This window comes from Prionailurus viverrinus, chromosome B1, assembly GCF_022837055.1.
Source record: "Prionailurus viverrinus isolate Anna chromosome B1, UM_Priviv_1.0, whole genome shotgun sequence".
In the NCBI taxonomy this organism is placed as follows: Eukaryota; Metazoa; Chordata; class Mammalia; order Carnivora; family Felidae; genus Prionailurus; species Prionailurus viverrinus.
This window is the reverse complement of record NC_062564.1, coordinates 79279518-79303952: the sequence shown is the minus strand read 5'-3', so window position 1 is coordinate 79303952 and position 24435 is coordinate 79279518. Positions and strand designations below refer to the sequence as shown.

At 39.2% G+C, this 24435-nt stretch overlaps 1 protein-coding gene across 1 annotated transcript in view; it reads right to left on the bottom strand.

The window, feature by feature from the left end:
* NR3C2 (nuclear receptor subfamily 3 group C member 2) overlaps positions 1–24435 on the bottom strand; it is a 348656-nt gene that overhangs the window by 166961 nt on the left and 157260 nt on the right. The window contains exon 3 of the mRNA XM_047857017.1: positions 10866–11005. Within this exon, the coding sequence (XP_047712973.1) occupies positions 10866–11005 (140 nt within the window). The remainder of the gene's footprint in view (positions 1–10865; positions 11006–24435) is intronic.

Here is a 24435-nt window from a genome sequence, read left to right as displayed (position 1 = left end):
TCCTCATACTCCCCATCCTTCCAGGACGCTATTTTGGCATCTGACTGCACTCAATTTAGCAATTTTCATATTTCCAGTGTCAAAGTATCACATCATGTAAGTTGTATGATCCTGATTACACCGTGAGTGCAAGTTCTGTGACAGCAGCTCTGTGTCCTATGGCGTTTGGGTATGGTTCTGAGCCACGAGGCATAAAGAAGACAACAAGACCTGAGGAATTAGTAGCTTTCAGCCTTGTATGAGGAAGGCCATTCTCACAATGATTCTCTGAACCTGATAGGCTACATCTAATTTTTATCACACACAGGAAATGAAACACAGAAAGATAAAATTTTTAAATAAAGCTTTAGATTAATATCAAGATGTTAAAGAGGTACTTCAGGATGGTAATGGTGACTTTTTTTTTTTAAACTATGGAGATCATTCCTTAAGAAAAAAATAGAGACTACCCAATTTCTTTCCCATCAGGGCAACAGAAATTCAAATTAGAGTTTCAACTTGAAATGGCTAGGAGTTAATTATTTAGAGTATAGCGAGATAACTGTTAAATTATAATGTGCTCTTCATAAGTGTTCTGAAGCCAGAGATGTTGCCCTACTTTTTGGTGGGTAAAAATAGTTGGGATCTTTGTAACTCTTGTGAGAGGCAGTATAGTTTATGTGTTAAGTACACAGAGTCAAAATGCCTGGACTTCCTGAGTTCCAATCCCACTTCCTTCAGTCTGAGCGATCTTGGACTACTCGCTCACTTCTCACATGTCTCAGATGGCAGATATCTAACATGAGGGCAGATAATTATCATACTTATTTCATAGGGTTATTATGAGGATTAAAATGAGAATATACAATAAAATTATTAGCATAATGAGCACAAAATAAGTACTCAAATATTTACTATGACTGCTATTAGTTTTAAAAATTCAAGGACCATACCAAAAAGGCTAGTTAAAATATCTTCAGTGTTTTCTTTGTCACAACTGCTTAGAGTTCAGATTTAAAGATACTACCTTTCAAAACTCACCAAACTTTCAGATTTAAGAAGGCTGTCATGAAGAATAAATGGGTAAGGGTGCCTGGGTGGCTCAGTTGGTTGAGTGTCTGACTTCAGCTCAAGTTATTATCTCATGGTCTGTGAGTTCAAATCCCATGTCAGGCTCTGTGCTGACAGCTCAGAGCCTGGAGCCTGATTTGGATTCTGTGTCTCCCTCTCTCTCTGCCTCTCCTCTGCTCGCTCTCTCTCTCTCTCTCTCTCTCTCTCTCTCTCTCAAAAATAAACAAACATTAAAAACAATTAGGAATAAGTGGGATAAAACAATGCCTGGCATCTAGTAACTGCTCAGTAAAAGGTAGCTATATTATAGGAGTAGATGGCATAGAATAAAGCATTTTTTTAAAGCACTGCTCCTTAAAATAAACCAAACCACTCCATTAACAGCAAAAATGAGAGTTACTTTTTAAATTTCAGATTATAATTTGTGTGGAAGGAACAGACACATTAAAACCAATGCTCGTTGGGGTGCCTGGGTGGCTCAGTCAGTTAAGTGCCGGACTTCGGCTCAGGTCACGATCTCACAGCTTGTGACTTGATGAAGCCCTGTGTTGGGCTCTGTTCTGACAGCTCAGAACCTGGAGCCTGCTTTGGATTCTGTGTCTACCACTCTCTCTGCCCCTCCCCCGCTCACACTCTGTATCTCTTTCTCTCAAAAATAAACACTAAAAAAAACTGAAACCAATGTTCGGGAAAATTTTCTTATAAACAGGCAATCCTCTAAACCAGTTTTTAAGAACATCCTGGGTGAGGTGACTCACTGTTGCCTTTGGGTTGCCTACTGTAAAGCCAAGAGCCAAATAAGTGGCCAGTCTCTACAAAGGCCTCAGGGCATATATTCTCTGTATTATCCCCATTCCTGGCTCTATTTTTCCTTTCTTGCTCTTATCTTCCCTTTGTCCTGTTTTTCATCTATTTTAAATTTCATTTTAACTTATATAAAGTTTTCTGTTCCTTTGGATGTTTCTCTCAAACAAGATGGGTGGCAAACAAACACATCAACATTTGAAAATTACTGGGCTTCTAATTTATACTTTACAAATTTGCTATGTAAAGTGCACCTTAACTTAAGTTTTAAGTTACAAGAAGCTCTCCTTGGATAATGTGAATTAACTTTTGGCCCACCTGTCCATGTCTTCACTTGAAATCAGTTTCTAATAAATTCCTTCTCCTTCAGAGAAACAGTGACAGAAATAAGGGTGAATCATATATATATATATATATATATATATATATATATATATATAACACGTATATACATACTTATATTATATTATTATATGATTTAAATAGTTATCAGGAGCGCCTGGGTGGCTCAGTCGATTGGCTGTCCAACTTCAGCTCAGGTCAAGATCTCACAGTTTGTGAGTTCAAGCCCCACATCAGGCTCTGTGCTGACAGCTCGGAGCCTGGAGCCCGCTTCAGATTCTGTCTCCCTCTCTGCCCCTCCCCTCCTCATGCTCTGTCTCTCTCTGTCTCAAAAATAAATAAAAAACATAAACAAACAAACAAACAAATGAATAGTTATCAAGTAGTCAATCAGCAAATGTTGTTTGAGCACCTGCTACATGTTTGGCATCATCTCTGCACTGGTTAACAAATCAAATCCCCTTTACATCCTGTTTAGTTGTGAGCTCTGGACTGAGATTCAATAATAATCAAGGCTTAATGATGAATAAAAAACAAAAACTGGGATTGAAAATTCCACATATGCAAAAATGTCTGATGTCTAGCTAAACTTGGAATAAACAGAGACCAAGTTAACTGGGGCTTTCTGTGTGCAACTTAGAGAGAGAAAAAATTACTCATACATGTATCACACACACACACACACACACACAGACACACACACACACACACACACGATGTCCTACATTCATATTCTGTAAGGTTCTAACCATGGCACAGTCTTTGTCTAAATACCCATTTCTTGGGCAAATGCATCTATTTTCATGGATGATGACTCCAAAATCTTTATTTTCAATCCTACCTTGTTCCCCAACCTTCTGCATCTCATCTCCAACTTTCTGTTAGGCACACCTGAATGTCCTATAGGCATTTCAAACTCAATGTCCTAAATCGAACCTCATTCCAATCTCCTTTATCCTGGCAATGCCCCTTCCCCCCCACTGTTTTTTTTTTTCATGTGCTACATAAATAACTCATTTATTGTGTCTAATCTCCCCACCACCTCTCACTGGAATGTATGCTGCAGCAGGGCAGGGATCTTTGTTCATTTCAGATGTCCCTTCATTCAAGATGTCTAGGTATGCCTCGAATGGTGTCTGGCATTTAGTAGATATCAAATAAATAAACTCCCTCTCCAGTGTTACTAATATCAGCAGCTGAGCCTAGGGAATCATCTTAGATCTTTGCTTCTTTACCTCCAATATAGAACTGCTAATGTTCCTTCCCAGATAGTCTCGTTAACTACCCCTCCCCTCTCAATGCCTAACACTGATGGTCTAGTTCTTTCCCTGGACATCTCTTACCAAAGTGATTTAAAACAGCCACCAGAACTCTTTAAGTAAGCATACCACCCTAAATCCAGATACTAAATGCAAAACTGAGCCTGCCATTCTGCTGAAAACATCCAGAGGTTCTGTTTTGCCCAAGGATAAGTTCAGGCCCTGCCTAACAGTCCAAGACCTGGACCCAATCTGCACACTTAGCTTCACCTTCTACTCACATCTCAATTTTCAAAGTGGTTAACACAAAATTGCTCCTGGTGCCCTGTGCAGACAGACTATCCTTATTCCTCCTCACCATAGCCAATTTTAATCTTTCAAGATTCAGTTTGGGGGTCAATTCTTTAAGAAGCCTTCCCTGACCTTCCAGGTTAGCCTAAATGTCATGGCTTTGCATGTTCCCATAGCAACTAACTCAAGGGCTACAAAAAATCTGGGCAAACATGCAATTAACACTAAAGCCTTATGATTATACAAGGAGGAAGGGAGGGTTCATAAAAACCGTAGATATAATCCACTGAATAGATATTTATTTAAGATCTTAAAATAAGTGAGTAGAAAGAACCAGGTTATCCATTTCCTAACATCTGGTAAAGGAAAGAAATCATCTTTAAAGAGTTTTATGAGAAAACTGTAAGCCAGAACAGTCCTTGGTTTCCTATCTCTGACTCAGCAGTTCTGTAAGTGACAATGGACTTTGATGTTCTTTAGCTCCCTGTACATGGCTCATGGAGACACTGAGGGCTGTATTGTAGCATGAACTGAAGACATCTAATAAATATATGTTATTTCCTTGCATTATCATTTCCTTAATTTTATATTTCAAGTTATAAGGGAATACCTATATTTCAATTATTATATAATGCCACCCTGAATAGTGTGTGTCCACTAAATTCAAGTTCTCTATTTTGGGGTGCAACTGTATTGTGCCCATCCCCACCCCCCTGCACCTCCCACTTGCTCACATTGCAGTGATAGGGCTAATGTGGGTATATGGCACAGTGAGACAAGTTCCTCTGGACCTGTTCAGTTTAATCATTAATTTTATAAAGCAAAGGAAATTAACTATTAACCAACCATCACATTTCCTTAACAACAGTTACCTCAAAGAATAAAGTATAGGGGTACCTGGGTGGCTCAGTTGGTTGAGCGTCCGACTTTGGCTGAGGTCACGATCTCGCAGTCTGTGAGTTCGAGACCCACATCGGGCTCTATGCTGACAGATCCTGGAGCTTGCTTCGGACTCTGTCTCTCTCTCTCTCTCTCTCTCTCTGTCTCTCTCTCTCTGCCCACCACTCATTCTCTTTCAAAAATAAACATTAAAAAAATTTTTTTTCAAAGAATAAACTATAAATTTAAAGATTTTCAAATCTACATGCTGTGAACTACATATGTTAAGACTGAAATACATGTTCAGAGGCTTGGTTACCTTAAAATTCTGCCTATTTGAGGAATCTTTTGATTAATCTGCAATTGTACCTCTTAAAGTTATTTTGTTTCAGGAAATAGATTTGTAAGTCTCTTACTTAAAAGGAAATGTCTAAGTATGGAAACTGACATCACATGATTTGGCTGACCTTACCAAGATATGCACTCTTTAGCCTAACAGGTCTGCTTGCAAAAATATAAATCCAGTTGACTTTACATAATAATGAACTCTGTCCTTTCATAGCCTTGTACCTCTTCAGTGATTTGTGGTAGCTGTGTCTTCCAGACACTGCTTGTACACTGGGTATCCAAAAAGGAAATTAGGTTATAAAATAGTGTAGTGAATGTAGTCGCCTCTGTTCACTGAGGGATCACAAAATAAAATACACATGAGATGAAACTAATGGCAATTTACAGTTGGAAAGAGACAGAGTAAAAACTCAGACTAGAATTACAAGTTGCAGATTAGAAGGTCAAAAGCCTGCACCAACTCTTGCGCTGGTTTCATTGCTAATTTCCTGATTTGCAGGGAAGTCACTTAACCTCAACTGCTCTCATGCCACGTGTAAACATTCATGTGTACATTCAAACATTTATTTGGTGGCTACTCTATATCTATAGTCTTGCTCCGTTCTGGAGATAAGACTGTCTCACCCTAAAGACATCTCACAGAGGAGCTGAAGGTCCAGTAGGTTGGTGGCTCTTAATATTTTCTCTCACTATGCAACTTCCAAAGGCAAGACTGCCTGCATGGGTGACAGAGGGTCAATTATGGGGTAAATATCAACAGTCTAGGCTGAGTTGGAACATGTGCGACAGCCTCTCCAGAAAATTCTGGCAGACCCTCTGCCCACTTCTCCCACATGCCCTCTGAGAACTTTGAAAACTCCTAGGCTAGAACAATCTTACAACCTCCAAGGGAGCTCTATGAAGAAAATAATGTATTACAGGAAAAATAAAAACCTAACGAAGAAAAAACAAAAACCTACAAGTGCCACATTATTGTACCACTTACACAATCTCTCTCTAAAGACATTAACCAGAGAACTGTAGCATTTGATTCTACAGAATAAATCTAATATTTTGATGCCACTTGATGATTTATAAAATCTGCAAAAACATTTTGTTTCCATTTTATTTTTCTTAGCATTAGGTAGGGCAATACTACTTTCCCTATTTAGATATAAAGAAATTATATAGGCAAATTAAATAATGACACGTTATAAAATTTTTTTTTTAGGGGCGCCTGGGTGGCGCAGTCGGTTAAGCGTCCGACTTCAGTCAGGTCACGATCTCGCGGTCCGTGAGTTCGAGCCCCGCGTCGGGCTCTGGGCTGATGGCTCAGAGCCTGGAGCCTGTTTCCGATTCTGTGTCTCCCTCTCTCTCTGCCCCTCCCCCGTTCATGCTCTGTCTCTCTGTCCCAAAAATAAATAAACGTTGAAAAAAAAAATTTAAAAAAAAAATTTTTTTTAATTAAAAAAATTAAATAATGTCTTACTCTCATACCTAGTGAGTGACAGAGCCAGAAATTAAAACTAAATCCTCTGACCCTAAAACCAGTCCAGTTTCCACCAAGGGAGAACCCTACTTAAAAATATAAATATATAAATGTTTATTCTTTTTCCTTTTAAGATAGAAAGGTCTTGACAAACCTTCAAGGCAAATAAGCAATTCAAATTTAAAAACAAAATTATAAACTTCCATTTGTAACGTACAATAATATGGCTCTTAACTGACATTATTGGAAAATAAGCTGTTCTGGATGAGACTTCTAAGTTTTTTTATATTAAATGTTTAAGATAAAAAAAAATAAGCACATATATATGTCCCATTAAACAGAACACAAAGAACATAATTTACACATTTTTTAATGTTTTTTTTTAAGTTTATTTACCTATTTTGAGAAAGTGTGTGGATGGGAGGGAGGGAGGGAGAGGGAGAGAGGGAGAGAGAGAGAGAGAAAGAGAGAAAGAGAATCACAAGCAGGCTCTGCACTGTCAGCGCAGAGCCTGATGTGGGGCTCAATCTCATGAACCATGAGATGACCTGAGCCGAGATCAAGAGTCAGGTGCTTAACCAACTGAGCCACACGGGTGTCCCCATAATTTATACTTTTAACAAATGATTTGCAGTCTCCTTACACCGTTACTACTACACTATTATACCAAGCTTTAGAGTGAAGTGCTCTAGGGCATAAAGCCCTAAACCAGTAAACTCAGAGCTCAGACTGTTCCATCTTTCTTCCTGCCTCCACTCTAGTGGATGCTTCCAGTTCTGCGCTTGGTGTGGTTAGCTCTTTTCAGCTTACCTGACTCCCCTTATCCCAGCTCCCTCTATCTACTGCTTCTTGAATTCTCTGCTTTTATAATCTAAGGAAGAGCTTAAGGTTATCAGGGAAAGCCCGATATCTATCTATCTCTATCTATCTATCTATCTATCTATCTATCTATCTATCTATACACACACACACACGTGTATATATATATATACATACACATGTATTATATATATTTATGTATTATATATATGTATTATATATTTTTATATACACTATAATATAGACCAAATTATGTCTTCTCAATGCTTACATCACACCATTATCACGAAGTAGGCATGAACGAATGACTTATAGGGTAGAGTTTCCATGAGCTTGAAAATTACAGAAAATGAAAGAAGTAGACTGAGAGATTCAGAGTTGTGAGATGTTGGGTTGGGTCTAGGTGTGGAGTCCTGAGACTTTAATCCAGGTCCAAGTTTGATCTAATGATTCTGAATAGATTGATAAACAGGGTCTGATCCCAATTGTCTTCATCTATAAAAGGGGAAGAATAATATATCCATATACCATAATTTTATGAAACTAGTGCTTCCAACTATAAAGTATTATAAAAATAATTTATTTTTAATAAATCAAAAAAGTTCTGATACAGAGTCCAATTTCTCACATATTCTCTCTCATACACACATGATAAAACAGTAAAGAAATACAAATACAAAATAAAAACAAGTAAGTCCTCACTCTGATCAAGTTTATTTTCAAAATTTATGGTCTGGTTTCACTCAGGTGAGCTCTAAAATCAAAATTCCCACTTAGTTCTCTAATTCTCCCCTCATACTCCCGAATTTTCATCTTTTTCTCAGCTTCCTCTTTTTCCATAATTTTATCTTCTAATTCACCTATTCTCTCTTTTGCCTCTTCAATCTGTGCTATGGCTGCCTCCATTTTATTTTGCACCTCATTTATAGCATCTTTTAGCTCCTCGTGACTATTTCTTAGTCCCTTGATCTCTGTAGCAATAGATTCTCTGCTGTCCTCTATACTTTTTTCAACCTAGCAATTAATTTTATGACTATTATTCTAAATTCTTGTTCCGTTATATTGCTTAAGTAGTTTTTGATCAATTTGTTAGCTGTTGCTACTTCCTGGATGGGCAGGTGGGAGGGAGGGGAGGGTGGGTGATGGGTATTGAAGAGGGCACCTGTTGGGATGAGCACTGGGTGTTGTATGGAAACCAATTTGACAATAAATTTCATATTAAAAAAGTAAAGTCAAATCAAATCAGAATTCCCCCCAAAATAGGGACTACGTTGTATTTTTTTTTAATTTTTAATGTTTATTTTATTTTTGAGAGAGAGAGACAGAGTGTCAGCAGGGGAAGAGCAGAGAGAGACAGAGGGAGACAGAATCCAAAGCAGGCTCCAGGCTCTGCGCTGTCAGCACAGAGCCCAATGCAGGGCTTGAACTCAGGAACCGTGAGATCATGACCTGAGCAGAAGTCGGATGCTTAACCGACTGAGCCACCCAGGCGCCCCGGGACTAAACTATATTAATAAAAGTCTTAACAGGTGCTCATCAAGTTTCATTATCTATTATCGATCAAATTTCCAATGGAAGAAAAGGATGTCTAGATATCAAGGTTTTTCCATATTTATTTATACCTCAGTTACAAAAACAATTGTTTCCTCAGCTACTTCCATAGAAACTACTTAAAACAACAAAACTAAGCAAAACCTTTGGGAAAGCCATTTGCTTCAGAAGCAGAGAAGTCCAGGTTCCGAAAACAGCCACAACTTGGGTTCTGATACGAAGGCTGAGCCACAGGCAGGGTACCACAGAGGGTACCATTCCAAATGCCCTCTCTACACTGCTTTATTGTTATATATTGCCTTACTTTGTTCACTAATTAGTGAGCCTAAGAGGGGACTCCTTATATTGGAAGGTACAAAGTGGCATTAGGAAGGTACCAAAGGTAATTTTACCTTATTATCTTCTACTGAGCCAATCATATAGTTAAGGATAGAAAGAGGGGAGTGGTGGGTGAGGAAAGTCTTAAAAAATAAATTGATCTCAGTACTGCACAAATTTATTTTCCAGAAATCAATCTCCTGGTAACAGAATCCATGGTTTCCTACAGGAAATGCTCTTCCCCACTGTTAGCGTAGGTCGTTTAAGTTGGCTGACTCTAGCCAGAACTAGCCTGTCAGATCACTGCATTCCCAGGTCACTATAATTGGTTTGGAGGGGAACATGGGAGCCAAGTGCAGTCTTAGAGGAGATTTAACTGGGAGCTTTTCTAAGAACTGCTGGGAACAGAGAACTTCTTTTTAATGAGGTCCTGGTGGCTATCTCATCACCATGAGAGAACCTGGATGAGAACAGAGCCAGAGCAAAGTCAAGCACTGGAGAGAATGCAATGGAGTTCTAACCACCTGGTTTACAACCATGGCTTGTTTGAAGCCAAGCCTACGCCAGGGCTTTACGGTTACGTGAGCCAATGAATTTCCACTGCTGCTTAAGCCTGTTTGTGTTGATTTTCTGTCACCTGTAACCAAGAACCCATATTCTGAGAAATACAGAACTCCTATTACCAATTCAATGCTGAGTTTCGGGACTATTAAATAATTAATAGTGTAAATAATGTAAAATCATGTAGTATTAATTAAAAAACATGAAACCAATCCTAGAAGCACAGAAATAATGAGTTGGTCAGCTTTTCCATCCGGAACTGAGGACACCAGCTTCCTGTGGTCACCAGCAAAACAAAGATGAAACATTCAAGTGCTTTAAGTCTCTGAAGCAGTAGTTCATCCCCCAGAAAACTGCCCGAGAAATAAACCTACAGGAGTCTTAGTGTTGGGGTCCTCGGTAAAATAAGCATCAATGATGCAATAATGCTGCTACTAAAAGCAAAACTTCTACACTTTAGCCAATCATATAGTCAATATTACTAAAACCATCTAAGTCTGATGGTAATTAATGGCTTACAAGTGAGGACGGAGGAAGGAGAACACTATCTAAAAGACTACCTCTCTTCAGGAAGTACAATTACTTGGACAGAAGCAAAGCTAGCCTAAATATACCTAGAGAATCTCAGTCAAATGTTTAATTTAGTGTACTGGTTTGGAAACCTTCAGTTAGAACAACGGTAGGACTGAAGCAGGGACCTGGAATCTGAAGCAGCTGTTCAATGCAATTATTCTGTATGGAACACAACTTAACTCACAGACACGATCCTGATATTAAAATTTCAATTTGCCACAAACACATATATTTATACAGAAACACAGAAAAGACGTGACACATTCTATGTGTGCCTAGTAAAAATGCTCTTGCACATCATGCAAATTAAGTTTGTGGAGAATTATTTTTCTAAGTCTCACTGAAAAACAAAGACCAATAAAAACAAAAAAGTTCTTTCTGACAGATCTCAATTCCCAATTTCAAATTCTGCCCATTCAACAGCACTCAGTGGAAAATCTCCAGGTGGTTTTTAGAGAAGACATTACTACTATTTATCACTGACAGACTGCCTCAGAAGTATTTTGTATCTATTTCCCGGTAGTGATTTAGAGTTAACTATGCACACAAACTATGCAGCAGGAAAGAAAACGTGTAAAAGGAACACCCACATGAACATTTACCTTCCACTGCTCTTTTGAAGAATACTTTGCAGCTGCCACAGGTTACTACCCCATAATGACATCCTGAAGCCTCATCCCCACACACCAAACATATTTTGGAAGGTCTTGAAGATCCAGTAGAAACACTTCGTAAAGTAGAGCTGGGGAAAGAAATCAAGATTTAAATAAATACGCTACAATAGCAAATTTGATATGCTGTACAGCTTAGCTCAAACTTTGTCAATACTCGCAGTTTCATAAATGAATTCAGTATTTACTGGTCACAGATGTGACCTAGAAAATGAAGGTAATACCCTATCAGTGGAGTAATGCTATCCAGAATTCTATGCAGCAAAGCCTTTTCTCAATGCCAAGAAACAATAATCACATAAATACTCCTCCCGGCCCCGCTATTTTTGAGAAAGTTGACCAAAAAAATTATTTGCATTCTAGGTGGGCAGGGAGGAGGAGAATCTTGAGCTGGGTCATTATGGAAGTATTTTTGGCATCAAAGAGCTATTACAATACTTCTTTACTCTCTTCACCCAGACTCACATTATATATCTCAATTATGCCAGATAAAAAACTCTCCCATTTCCAAAACAATCCACTAATCAAAATGTAAAAATTCTTGTCTTGACTGCCAGCAATTCTACCCCTCCAAGCTTCTGCATTTTTCCGTGTTACCTTATATAGGTATGTTCAAATCACTTCATTTTGCTTACTAAAAGGACACAATCAACACTCAAAAAACAAAAGCCACATGTGGTGAATATCTCAGGTATCTTTCTGGTAAGAAAATGAAGGGCATCAGTTTTTAGGGAAAAATTGAGCCCTTTAAACAAAAATCTGTATGAATACTTAAAAAAATTTTTATTGCTTATTTATTTTTGAAAGAGAGACAGAGTGCGAAGAGGGGAGGGACAGAGAGACAGGGAGACACAGAATCCAAAGCAGGCTCCAGGCTCTGAGCTGTCAGCCCTACGCGGGCTCAAACTCACGAACCGTGAGATCATCACCTGAGTTGAAGTCGGACGGACATTTAACTGACTGAGCCACCCAGGTGCCCCTCTATGAATACTTTTAAAGGGGAATCTTCTCATATATACTGTGATACATTCTATATTACTGTGCTAATTTAAACAAGAATATTTTACATTATAATAAGGCATCGTAGTTCAGTGACAGACGTATTCTGAACAGGCAAAGAAGGTGACATTATTCATTTGTAGTCCACATGTATTTGTTGAATATGTACCCACAGGCCCTGTGCAAGGTACTGAGGAAATAAATACCCAAACCCAGTCTCTGTCCTCCAGTGAGTGAGTGGGGACCTGAACAATTACGGTAAGTGCTATGGTGCGGGGTAGTATGGCGGCACATACTGGGAAGGGTGGGACTCTGCCAGTAGGGAAGCACTTCCCCAAAGGTGACCACTGAACTGAATCTGGAAGCACAACAGGATGAGAGCTGGACAAAGAAAAGGTGCGGGGGAAGCAGAGGTGCAACGGCTCAGGGAAATGCCAGATGGATGTGTTCAGAAGACTCTGAATAGAACTGTTGTATGTCACCACCATCGCCTTGCTGTCACGACGACATCAGTCTCCATGTGAAACAGCAGGAACATGTGGAAAAGACTCAAAGAAAACACATTAGAAGACTAGAATGGTTATGTCACGGTGATGCTTTCTCTGTTTTCCAAATTAGCTAAAACGTGATTAATTCTGTCCTGGTAATTTTTTTTTTTTTTAAGACGTTTTCACTATGCTCTCACGAAAAACAGAAGGAACAAAGTATTCAGCTGCTGGAGCACTGCAGCATGACTGACTTTTTAGAAAATGACTTCTTAAATCAAGGACTGCAACAATGTTCTCCAAAGTTGTTTCTCCTTCCGAGAAAAGTGCTCTTTATTATTTTTATTAGTGCCCTTTGACTTCTTTATGGCATTCAAAACATTCCATTTCAGCACCAGTAACTTCTTCAGCATGTCAGAGAAACTCAACCCATGCTCTGTCCGACCCTCTTACCACTCTTACGCCTCACAGGGAAATATCGCAAGTTCATAAACAATTAGAATGCAACTTACAATCGTCGTTAACTGTGGCTGCTTTTTCACAACTACAAGCGTAGGTAGGACTTGTGTTTCACATTTATGGGAGCCTTGGTCTTGGTCTCCAAACTTAATAATCTCTTAACTTCACTTTTTATAACCCTCCTCCTCTTGTCAAACCCATCCTCTCTGTGATCTTGTCTAGTTTCTTAGCTTTAACGTCATGGATATGCCCAGGGCTTCCAAATATTTATCTCCAGCTCAGACACCTCCTGAAATTTCTGACTCATTTATCCACCTGCCTGACATGCCCACTTGAGTGTCTGAGGTATGCCTCAAACTTAACATGTCTATAACTTCGCTGATCTTCTCCCTGCCCCAAACCTGCTCCTCCTACAGACAGACTTTGTCATCTCGGTTAATGGCAACTGTTACGGGCTGAGCTGTGTCTTCTCCAAAATTCCCACGTTGAAGTCCTAGTCCCTAGAACCTCCAAGTGTGATCTCTTTTGGGAATAGAGTCATAGCAGATACCTTAGTTAAGATGAGAGCATTCTGGAGTAGGGTGGGCCCCTGTTCCAACATGACCCACATCCTTGTTAAAAAGCGGAAATCAGGACACAGACACACACAGAGAATGCCATGTGAAGGTAAAGGCAGTGACACTTTCACGAGCCAGTTAACATCAAAGATTGCCAGAAAACCACCAGAAGCTGGAGACTGGTAAGAAACAGATTCTCCCTGACAGCCTTCAGAAGGAAGCAATCCTGCTCGCACGTTAACCTTGGACTTTGGATCTTCAGGACCGTGAGACAATATCTTTGTTGTTTAAGCCACCCGGTTTGTGGTACTTTGTTACCATGGCCCTGGCAAACTTAAACAGCAAATTGGACTCATCTCTGACTCTTTACTCTCTCCCTCCACACATCCAATCTGCTAAATTCTATTTACTCTGCCTTCAGAATACATCCAGATTCTACTCACTTCACACACCTCCTCTCGTACCACTAGCTTCAGCTGTCAACACCTCTTCCCAGGGATTTGCAAAAGCCTCCTAGGTGATCTTCCTGTTTTTCCTTGCCGCCCCTTCCTTCCTCTGCAGCCAGAATCATCTTTATTCACTCCTTTGCTCAAAACCATCCAGGGGCTTTCCCTCACACTCAAAAGAAAAGTCAGTTATCCATGTTACCGCAGGGCAAAATCTGGCCTCCCAGACTTCTCTAACCTCTCTTGCTTGCCTATACCACTCAGCGACACTGGCCTCCTCAGTGGCCCCCAAAACCACCAGGTGTGCTCCCACCTCAGAACCTTTGCACTTGCTCTCCCCTCTCACCTAGATATCTACAGAGTCCCGCCCACCTCCTTCAAGGCTTCATCCAAATGTCACCTTCTCAGTCTGGTCTCTCTGACTACACTGCTGAAAATGCCTCCTTTCTTAGGACCCTCTATCCCCTTTCTGCTTTATTTTTCCTCTCGGAACAACACATTACCATCTAATATGTTGTCCTCTTTACCTCTGTACTCTGTTTATTGTCTTCCTCAGACACACAAGAAAGTAAACTCAATAGGAGCCAGGATTTTCTTCTGCTATTTACGATCGTGTGCCCAGTTCCTGGACCATTTAGTACCTGGGGCAGACCAGGACCCCAGTCAGCACTTGAATAAATGACTGATATTGAATAACTGGCATTGTTGCAACAGACACCATAAAACCCATCCCATCGTCAATTCTGAAGTCCTCCCACAGTCCTTATATGAAGGAATGAGATTTGTTTTTAACTATCTTGAGAGTGAGATGTATGTAGTGGAACCAAATTAAGAAAAGTTGAAGAGAAAGTCTAGCATAAAAAGGATGCACTGTGAAATTCAAATTAAAACATTTCTTTTTCATTATAAAACTAAAGCAAACACGAACCCTTTTCCCGTCTTGTTCACTGCCATCTTTCAATGACATTAGAGCAAATCTGCCTGTACACGCCTCTCAGCAGCCCTCTGCCTCCTGGGTTTCTGTAACACTGTACTGAGCCTGTTCTCCCTAACACGCCTCCTCTATTTTTCAGGCTCCTTCTCATTTTCTAGATCATCAATGTAGCTTTTCTTCAGAGCTCGACCCTTGGCCATCTTTTTCCTTATTTCTGTACTTTGTCCCTTAATGATCTCATTCACTCTCCCGGCTCAAACAGCTCTCTTGGTGAATGACTTCCCAAATCTTCCCATCCGGCTCCAACCACTCCCCCCATGTCCAACGGCCTGTTTTCACTTCCTTTATAGAACATCTCTGCCTCTGTGTTCCATGCACTTCTGGAAGGGTACTGCCATCTGTGAACCTCCCAGGTTCAAACCCTGGACTCCTTCCTAACTGGCAAATCTAACAGTTACCAGGTCTGCCGTTCGGCCTCACCGGCTACTGTGAACAGGGATTCAGGTCCCTGTCACTTTCTCAGGCATCCTCCCTGTCACCAGCCTCTCCTCCCAATTCCTTCCACACTGGCTGACAGATGACTTTTCCTATTTAAGAGCTTGACTGCATTACTTCCATCGTCCCACCAACACCACCATGAATGATGACCTCGGTAGGACAGCTCAGTCTTCCCCCCTCTCAACCGTCCCCTGCAGGTCCTCTCACATGCCCAGCCTCGTGCGGGCTGCATGACGCTGACATCCCTGTCGGTGCGGACACTGGCACTGACACAACCCTGCTTCCTCACCCCTGTTCACACTCCCTGTAGCACATCCATCCTTTAGGAGCCCTGGTGTTCTCCCAGCAGCAAGCACCGCTCTCCCTCCCCCGATTCACCCCAGCACTGCGCTACCCTCCCCTCCCCCTTTCAGCAGACACCACTTTGGGCCTCACATTAGTGACCTGTGCACTTATCCTAATCCCTGGAGGGCAAAAATCTTGTCCTGTGCATCTCTGCGCACCCTGCTGCCATTAGTGGATGGTTGCTACTATTTACTGAATGAATGAAATCGCACTCTTAATCTCATTACAGTAGAACATAAATTTCCAAAAGGCGATTGTACAGAAGGTAAATTAATGAGGCCAAGGTTATAGGTTCAATTCCCATGCGGTTCATTTAGCTTTGCACAGGGGGAAAAAAAACATCCAGGGACACAGACTTCTCTCAAAAGCTCAGCCAGCTGTCTCACAAACATATGCATTATTAACACAGAAGACAAGCCACAGAGCGTGGATGGGTCAGGGAAATGCCAGTCTCTACTGACACCTTATCGTGTGGTTATCTTTAAAACTGAACTACGGCACGTGTTGGGAAGTTACATATCTAGTTTTAAGCAACATATCGGTACATTTTAGAAGGGGGGTGGGTAGGGAAGGAGAGAAACAGGGAGAGAAGGACAGGGGGGCAGACCTTGAACTCACTTCTTAGACACAGAGTGTTATGAAAATACAAAGTTTACTCAGTGATTCTGTAGATCAAAATTCAACTTTACAGTATAATCTATTTACTAAGCACCTACACAGAATGTGAGGCCCACACTGTAGGGCCAAATATGCAGGGGCAAAGGCGGGGACAGAGGCTCGAGCCGGGGGCCTCAGCTCCAGTTCTAGCTCAGTCATTTCCGAGCGAGAAACCACAGCAAAACCACCTCTCTTTAGATGATAATTCTCATCACGAAAAGGTTAAACAGAAAATCTCGAAGATTATTTTTAAGAAATCCTTTTAAGTTAAAGATGGATACAAAAGATAAATGGGACGGCCTGTCCTGATCAAGTTTTATACAAATCGAATTTCAAGCTCAAATTAAAGACAATGTATTACACACCACAAATAACCACTTTCTGATCTAGATCAAGGATAAAAGCATATGTATGTAAAAACTTATTCTTTCTAGAACAGCTATTCATACAGCATTTAAAACTTTGTTACATCTTCACGATTGTATCTATGCTGATTTTGGTTAAAATTTCTTTATAAATGTACACATTAAACTGGTACTTTACCCCCTAAAGAACATTTTAATATTGACGTAAAAAACTACCCAAAATGATCATTTTTGGTCTTGGTAATCAAAGAAACAATGTTCACATAAAGAAGTTTATAATCAACAAAGGCAGTTCATAGGATTCCATACAAATGTTAAAATATTATAAAAGCAGAAATCTGTGAAGATTATATTTCCATTTGTAAAGACAGTGTCTCTTTTAGGGAAACACAAGTGAGATGCAGCTATTTTTTTGTGCCAAATATAGTAATTCTAATGACCCAGTGAAGAGCCTGAAGAGATTAACCAAAGGTTCAAGGTGCACATTAATTTTGGTGACATTGGGGAGGGGATAAATTAGCCAATCATCAAAAACAACTGAGCTATCTTTTTCCCTGAAATGGTTCGATGTTTAGGAAGAAGCCATAGGAGAAAAAATGATTTTTACTGATCAAAACAAGACTAGGAAACCAGCTCACTGAGAAACTGTAATGGACCAGATTGTTCCAGGAATTACCACATGTAAAACTACCCTTCACTGTCTTTATAACAATTATATAGCAATACAGTGGTGACTGATCCACTATTCAGTGATAGGAAACTCTTCGTATGAAAATACTGTCTCATTTCTTTTTTTTTTTTATTTTTCATTTTTTCAACGTTTATTTATTTTTGGGACAGAGAGAGACAGAGCATGAACGGAGGAGGGGCAGAGAGAGAGGGAGACACAGAATCGGAAATAGGCTCCAGGCTCTGAGCCATCAGCCCAGAGCCCGACACGGGGCTCGAACTCATGGACCGCGAGATCGTGACCTGGCTGAAGTCGGACGCTTAACCGACTGTGCCACCCAGGCGCCCCCTGTCTCATTTCTTAAACTCACTCAGTATGAATTGACAAACCTATCTTTTGTACTGCCACTTAATCAGCTGTATGCTTCTACCATCACCTGCAGCTACTAAAAACATTTTTTCCATGTGTAATCAATTCCAGTATTCAGTCAGCTATCTAGAGCAGGGTGAGAATTTTGAGGAATATGCAAACAATACTTCAGTAAGCATCCTTGTATCTGAACATGCTGGTGCGTTTAAATTATTCATTAATAAGGCGATTCACTGAAGGCCTACTATAGGCACCACTGTGATGAGTAAGAGAAAGTTCCTATTCTTGTGGAGTTTCTACTGTAATAAGAGAGGTAGTAACACAGAAGTAAGCAAATAATTTTAGAAAGTGATAAGTGCTAGAAAGAAAGTAACAGACTGAGATTGGATGGGGTGGTGGAGCATAGGGTTCTTTAGAAAGGTAGCCTGAGAAGACATCTTTGGGGAGACTGAAATGACAAAGTAGCTAGCTTTGTGAAGATGCCAAACAAAGAGACAAGTGCAAAGTCCCTGAGACAGGAATAAACGTGACACCTTCCAGAGACAGAAAGGAGGGCACTGTGGCTCAAATTCAGGCAACAAGGAAGAAGGGAAGATGGGCGATAGGATGTGACGCCCAAAAAGAGGGTGGAAATGGACCACACAGGCCTGGAAGGCTATAGTAAAGAGTCAGGATACTATTCTAAGTGCCATCAACATAACGTGAATATTGACATGTTTTCAGCACGAGGGTAACATGATCTGTTTGACACTTAAACATCTTATTGTGACTGTTGTATAGAGAATGGACCAGAGGATGGGGTGGTGTTGGGATCAGGGAGAACAGCAAAGGAGACTCCTGTAATTATCCAGCTAGGAGAGGACAATGGCTTCTACAGATTAAGCTTTAATTAGTCAAGACTGTGAGAAGTGACTTTTTGTTTTTACATAGATAGCAGTGACAGGATTTGTAGCATAATTGGACAGCAGTGCTGTAAATATATAAGATTGGGATAAAGAGCAGGTTGGCAAGGTAGGGTCTGTTTTGGATCTCACAGTAGGACAGTAGTGGTACGTTATAGTCTACTTTTGTATATAATATAGTAACGATTAAATTAAAAGATAGTCTACTCATAGGAAAGACAGGGAGTGATCCACACCAGTTTTCCTTAACCTTTCTGGGCCAGTTTCCTCATCCTTTAAGTAGTAATAACAAAGCTCCTACCTTATATTACTCCATATATGTAAGCACACTAAGAACACGGACGTACCTTCAGTGTTATTAAAATTCTGGTGATTATTAATCAGTATTACTGTTGGATCTATAATTCTTAACAGTGACTGCCACAGTAGTGAATCTACAGGTAATTTCACTTTTCTATATTATATTTTTCTGTATTGCTTTTAATTTCTATAAGCAGGCATAACATTGGTAAGCAGCAAAAGAAAGGTTTTTAAAAATTATACTATAGGGGTGCCTGGGTGGCTCAGTCGGTTAAGCATTCAACTTTGGCTCAGGTCATGATCTCGTGGTTTGTGAGTTCAAGCCTGGCATTGGGCTCTGTGCTGGACAGCTCAGAGCCTGGAGCCTGCTTTTGATTCTCTATCTCCCTCCCTCTCTGGCCCTCCCCAGCTCACACTGTGTGTTTCTCTCTTTCTCTCTCTCTCTCTCTCTCTCTCTCTCAAAAATAAACACTAAAATTTTTTTTTCAAATATACTATAAAATAGTGGTATTACAATAGCTATGTTGTGTTACTTACTGCAGTTAGTAGTGTTTTGTGTGAATATGGATTTAAGTATTTCTCATGTCTGTAATGTGCAACTTGGAAACAGCCACATTAGATCATTAGGATAAACAATCACTGAGATTCAAATATATATTCTTTTATATAAAGAACACTAAATCTAAGAAACATAAGAATCTGGAAAACACTCAAAAAAATTTCAAGAGTATAAATTAACCCTTACCAACTTGTTTACTAAAATCCTATTTTCACCAACACATAAAATAAGCAAAAAACAAAAAGAAAAACCCTTTTTGTAGACTATTTCCTTTTGTTTTGATAAAAAAATATAATACATATTTTGTATTGTTCTCAACAATATATTTTGTTGTTGAGAAAGCGTGAGAGGGCAAGAGGGGGAGAAGGGCAGAGGAGGAGGAGGAGGAGGAGGAGAAGAAGGAGGAGGAGGAGGAGGAGGAGGATGAGAGAGAGAGAGAGAGAGAGAGAGAGAGAGAGAGAGAGAAAGAATATCTTAAGAAGGCTCCACACTTGGAATGGAGCCCAATATGGAGCTTAATCCCACGACTCTGGGATCATGACCTGAGCCAAAATCAAGAGTGGGATGTTCAACCTACTGAGCCACCCAGGTGCGCCAATAAGCATATATTTTGAATCACAATATTTAACCTGTGCTATCTCATCCTAGTTTTCCTATTATTTAGGGGGAATATTTGGGAGTGAGACTTGTGGTATATTTTCCTTTATGGTCTTATCTTTGTTGATAAATAAATCATTAGTATTTTGGGGGGATAATTCATCACTAAATAGAGTTTATCCTCTTAAGCCACAATTCATAATGCACCATAGATAAAAATTAAAAATTGGTATACCATCTTACAACTTCAGTTGTATGAAAAATTATGAACAAAATTATATACAGAAAATTCAAGGATATACCTGGATTAGGAAATTAAAATTTAAAACACAGCCATGGCTGATTAGTATTTTCCACTTTACTTTTTTATTTGTTTTCATAATAGTTTATACCATTAATAATATTAGAGTGGCTCTGTTTAAAGAGGTATGCATTTTCTACACTCTAAATTTCATTTAAGTGAAAGAAATTTGCCAGTAAAAGACTTAAAATCATAATCAAGAAAGCATAGCTTTAGCACAGCAAAAAAGTATCCTGACACAGACTCAAAGAAAAAAAATATTTTGGATCAAAACAAACTGAGGCCCACACTACGATATGTAGAATTCCATTAAAAAATATATATTTTAAGTAATTTCTACACCCAATGTGGGACTCAAACTCACAACCCTGAGATCAAGAGTCTCATGCTCTTCTGACTGAGCTAGCCAGGTGACCCAAATTTCATTTTAAAAATAAGGATCTATGTTAGGAGGGCATTTGAGTAACTTTTTCTCCTTAACTAGCTAGACAAATTAGCATTTGATCAAAATATGCAACATCTATTTTTTGGAAAATAAGCAAAAATATTTTAATCAAGATTAAAACGTATTTTCTGACAAAACAAAGAAAACAGTCAAATATAATTATAGGCCTTTGTATTATTAATGAATCATTTTAATCAAATGACTTTTACTAAATACAAGTTATGTGACAGTCCTTTTGAGAATACAAAGATAACAAATGGCTTCTACTCTCAAAGTTTAAAATTGAGCAGGGTAGATAAGACCTGGAGATTGGTAAATATTAAAGTCATTACACGGTAAGAATCATCCATGGTTTAAAAATAAATCAAAATTCAAAAGTGAGCTGCACCAAAAAAAAGAAGAAGAAGAAGAAGAAGAAGAAGAAGAAGAAGAAGAAGAAGAAGAAAAGAAAAGTCCAGACAATGGCAAAATGCTCCAGGGTCCAAACACCAGGAATGCATTCTAGAGACAAGTGTGAAAAATAACCCAAACCATGGAGGGTCTCTAATACTAGATTAAGTAGTTAGAGATGATTGTAGGACAAGGAGTTGAAACATCTGGTAGACAACTGAAAATGTGGCATGGAAAATGGAGGTGGGTATAAAAATCTACGTTAAAGGTCGTAATAAAAGTGACCAGTTTACAGTTTTTAATGTGTACAATACAGACAATGAAAACAAGAAGATGCAATAAACTGGAAGAAAAGTAAGGACCACTGCTAGATAGTATAAGCACAAAAAACACATTCAAGGGTGCAACACAACTTAAAAGATAGGTTATTCTTGGGAGAGCAAGGACTCTAGATTTTATTTACGGAACAATGAATGAATTCACCCAGGGAGAAGTTGAAATGAGGAGGAAAGAAAGTCTCAAATGGAAATCTATAGAAAATGAACGTTTTTGGTTAGGCAGGAAAAGACGAACTCACTAATAACCTGAGGCAGGAGGGCAGGGGGTACACAAAGAAGTAGGAAGACAAGATAATGCAGTCTTAGAATCAAAGGGAGGGCAGATTCAATGGGAGGTCAACCGTGTCAAATGCCACCAAGAGAGCAAGACTTAAGGTTGACCACTCGGATGCTGTCATGGTTAACACCACTGACCTTAGTGATGGTCATTTTTATGCATATACAAGATGCGTGTAGGGGCACCTGGGTGGCTCAGTTGGTTAAGCTTTTGACTCCTGGTTTCAGCTCAGGTCATGATCTCACGGTTCATGAGATCGTGCCCTGCATCACGATCTTTTTTTTTCAAAGTTAAAAGCGCATCAAACACGCCTAGCATTTATTATTTTAATCACAAACCTACAGACCCCTTAGTACACCCTCCTTGGGGCTCGACCCCAAGGATCCAAAGCTGACAACCTTGGGTGTATGTGGTAGGAAGGATGGGGATGGGCAGGGAGTGTCTCTTAATAACTCTGAAATGGGGAGGACTCCTCCAAATGGAGAACTGAGTGGAGGCTGGAGGTTGGAGGTGGCCTAGCTTCTGAGTGGAGGGTCAATAAAAAAATCAGACAGCTCGGTGCTGTCAGCACGGAGCCTGTTTGGGATTCTCTCTCTCCCTCCCTCCATCCCCCTTTCTTGCTTCATGCTCTCTCTCAAAATAAATAAACTTATAAAAATAAGATGCACATATAAGCCATACTGAAGTGAAAAGCATTCCACATCTTTCTATTAAGGAGTTTCTGTATTCAGAGAAGTAGCCCTTGTCATAAAACTATACCTGGTAGTATACTATCCTTGAGTATATGTAGAGTCTCTAAAAAGATTTAATGTCAAATTATCTCCAGAAACCTTTATTGAGCATGTATTTCTATGTCAATCAGTGGTTGCTAAGACAATGACCAAATATATGTGCTAAAAAAGATGCCTCCACATTTTATTTTGCCTCTGTGATCCCTGGCATATGTGAGTGTATTTATATACATCATAAGTTAGTTATCCAGAATTCTCTGGAAAGGAATCTTTCCAGAACTTATCACATCATCTGCGGGTCAGTACTTTATAAAGTGTGTTTTAAGGAGATTACTTCTAAATGCTTGTTTGAGCATATAAAGTGGGTTTTAAGAAGATTACTACAAAATGCTTGCTTGAGTGTTTTTAATTACAGTAATTTTGCTTTTGAAACATACTATATATAGTACATATATAGTACTATATATGTAGTATATATATAGTATATATACTATATGTATATGTATATGTATACGTAGTATATATATAGTATATATACTATATATATAGTATATATATTCATATATATACTATATATGAAACATATAGTACATATGACTTACCTTTCCCCCCTGAATGTTAACTACCCTTATGTTAAGATGCAGACTTAGATGCTGATACAGATGGCATGAGACACTGAGCACTAACGGGTACTGAACCTAGGTATGGACCTTGAACCCAAGTTATTTAGAAATTACTGATCAAAGTGTGTTCTGTTTACCACATTTTCAAAAAGTTGATGTAAAACATGCTTCACCACGGACTTTCTGTGCAGTAGAATACAGCTTCTTTCTAGAAATATAATTTATCAAAGCTCCGAACAGCTTTTTCCCAGAGTGGTTTTTCTTACAGTCTAGAAATAATCATTTTCCTTGCCACTGGTATTGCCCTCTGATTCACCAACTCAATTCCACTATCACTGTTACTATGCAAGATTCGTACACAATATTACAGGGCCTTTTTGTATGAACTCACATCCTCCTACCTGTCTTATACTAAGTTTTTTTCATGTAGGATAAAGGGCTATCCTTCATTATTTCATCAGTATACATGTCATAGGTTCAGAGAAGCTCATTCCCAAATCTACAAATTAATGACAATGTCATAGTACTTTCACTGACATGACATCTTGCCATATTTACTTTAAACCTACTCAATATCTGACTTTGAGCAGAGATACCACCCTTAAAAATATTAAAATTAGCATCTTCATGTGACGTTAAAATTCCTGAAGAGTGGTTCTAATTAATGGGATTAGCTAAATTCATTCTTTGACATTTCAGTTTTTCAATAATCAATGAGGTGTCACTTGAAAACTAGAGGTTGAGAAAAAAATGCCCAAGTAATAACCATATTTTCTTAGGGTTAATTCCATTATTTTTAAATATTTTTTTTATGTTTTATTTATTTTTGAGAGCAAGAGAGACAGAGTGCAAGTAAGGGATGGCAGAGAGAGAGGGAGACACAGAATCTGAAAGAGGCTCCAGGCTCTAAGCTGTCAGCACACAGCCCAATGCGGGGCTCGAACTCACAGACTGTGAGTTCATGACCTGAGCCAAAGTCAGACGCTTAAACCAACTGAGCCACCCAGGCATCCCTCCATTATTTTTAAATAACATTAATGCTTTCAGGTCAGCTTAATACTCTGAGATGGTCTTTCAGTAAAAGTGTAAGGAATCAGAAAAAAAAAAATCTTTCCTAATCACACATTAGCTTGTAACAGGTAAAAAAATATGTCCCTTTCCAAAACATGAATAAATTTTTTCTAGTCCTCCAGGGTTTTCTTTATGGAAGCCGACACTATAACCACACACACACACAAAGCAACCCTGTCCTTA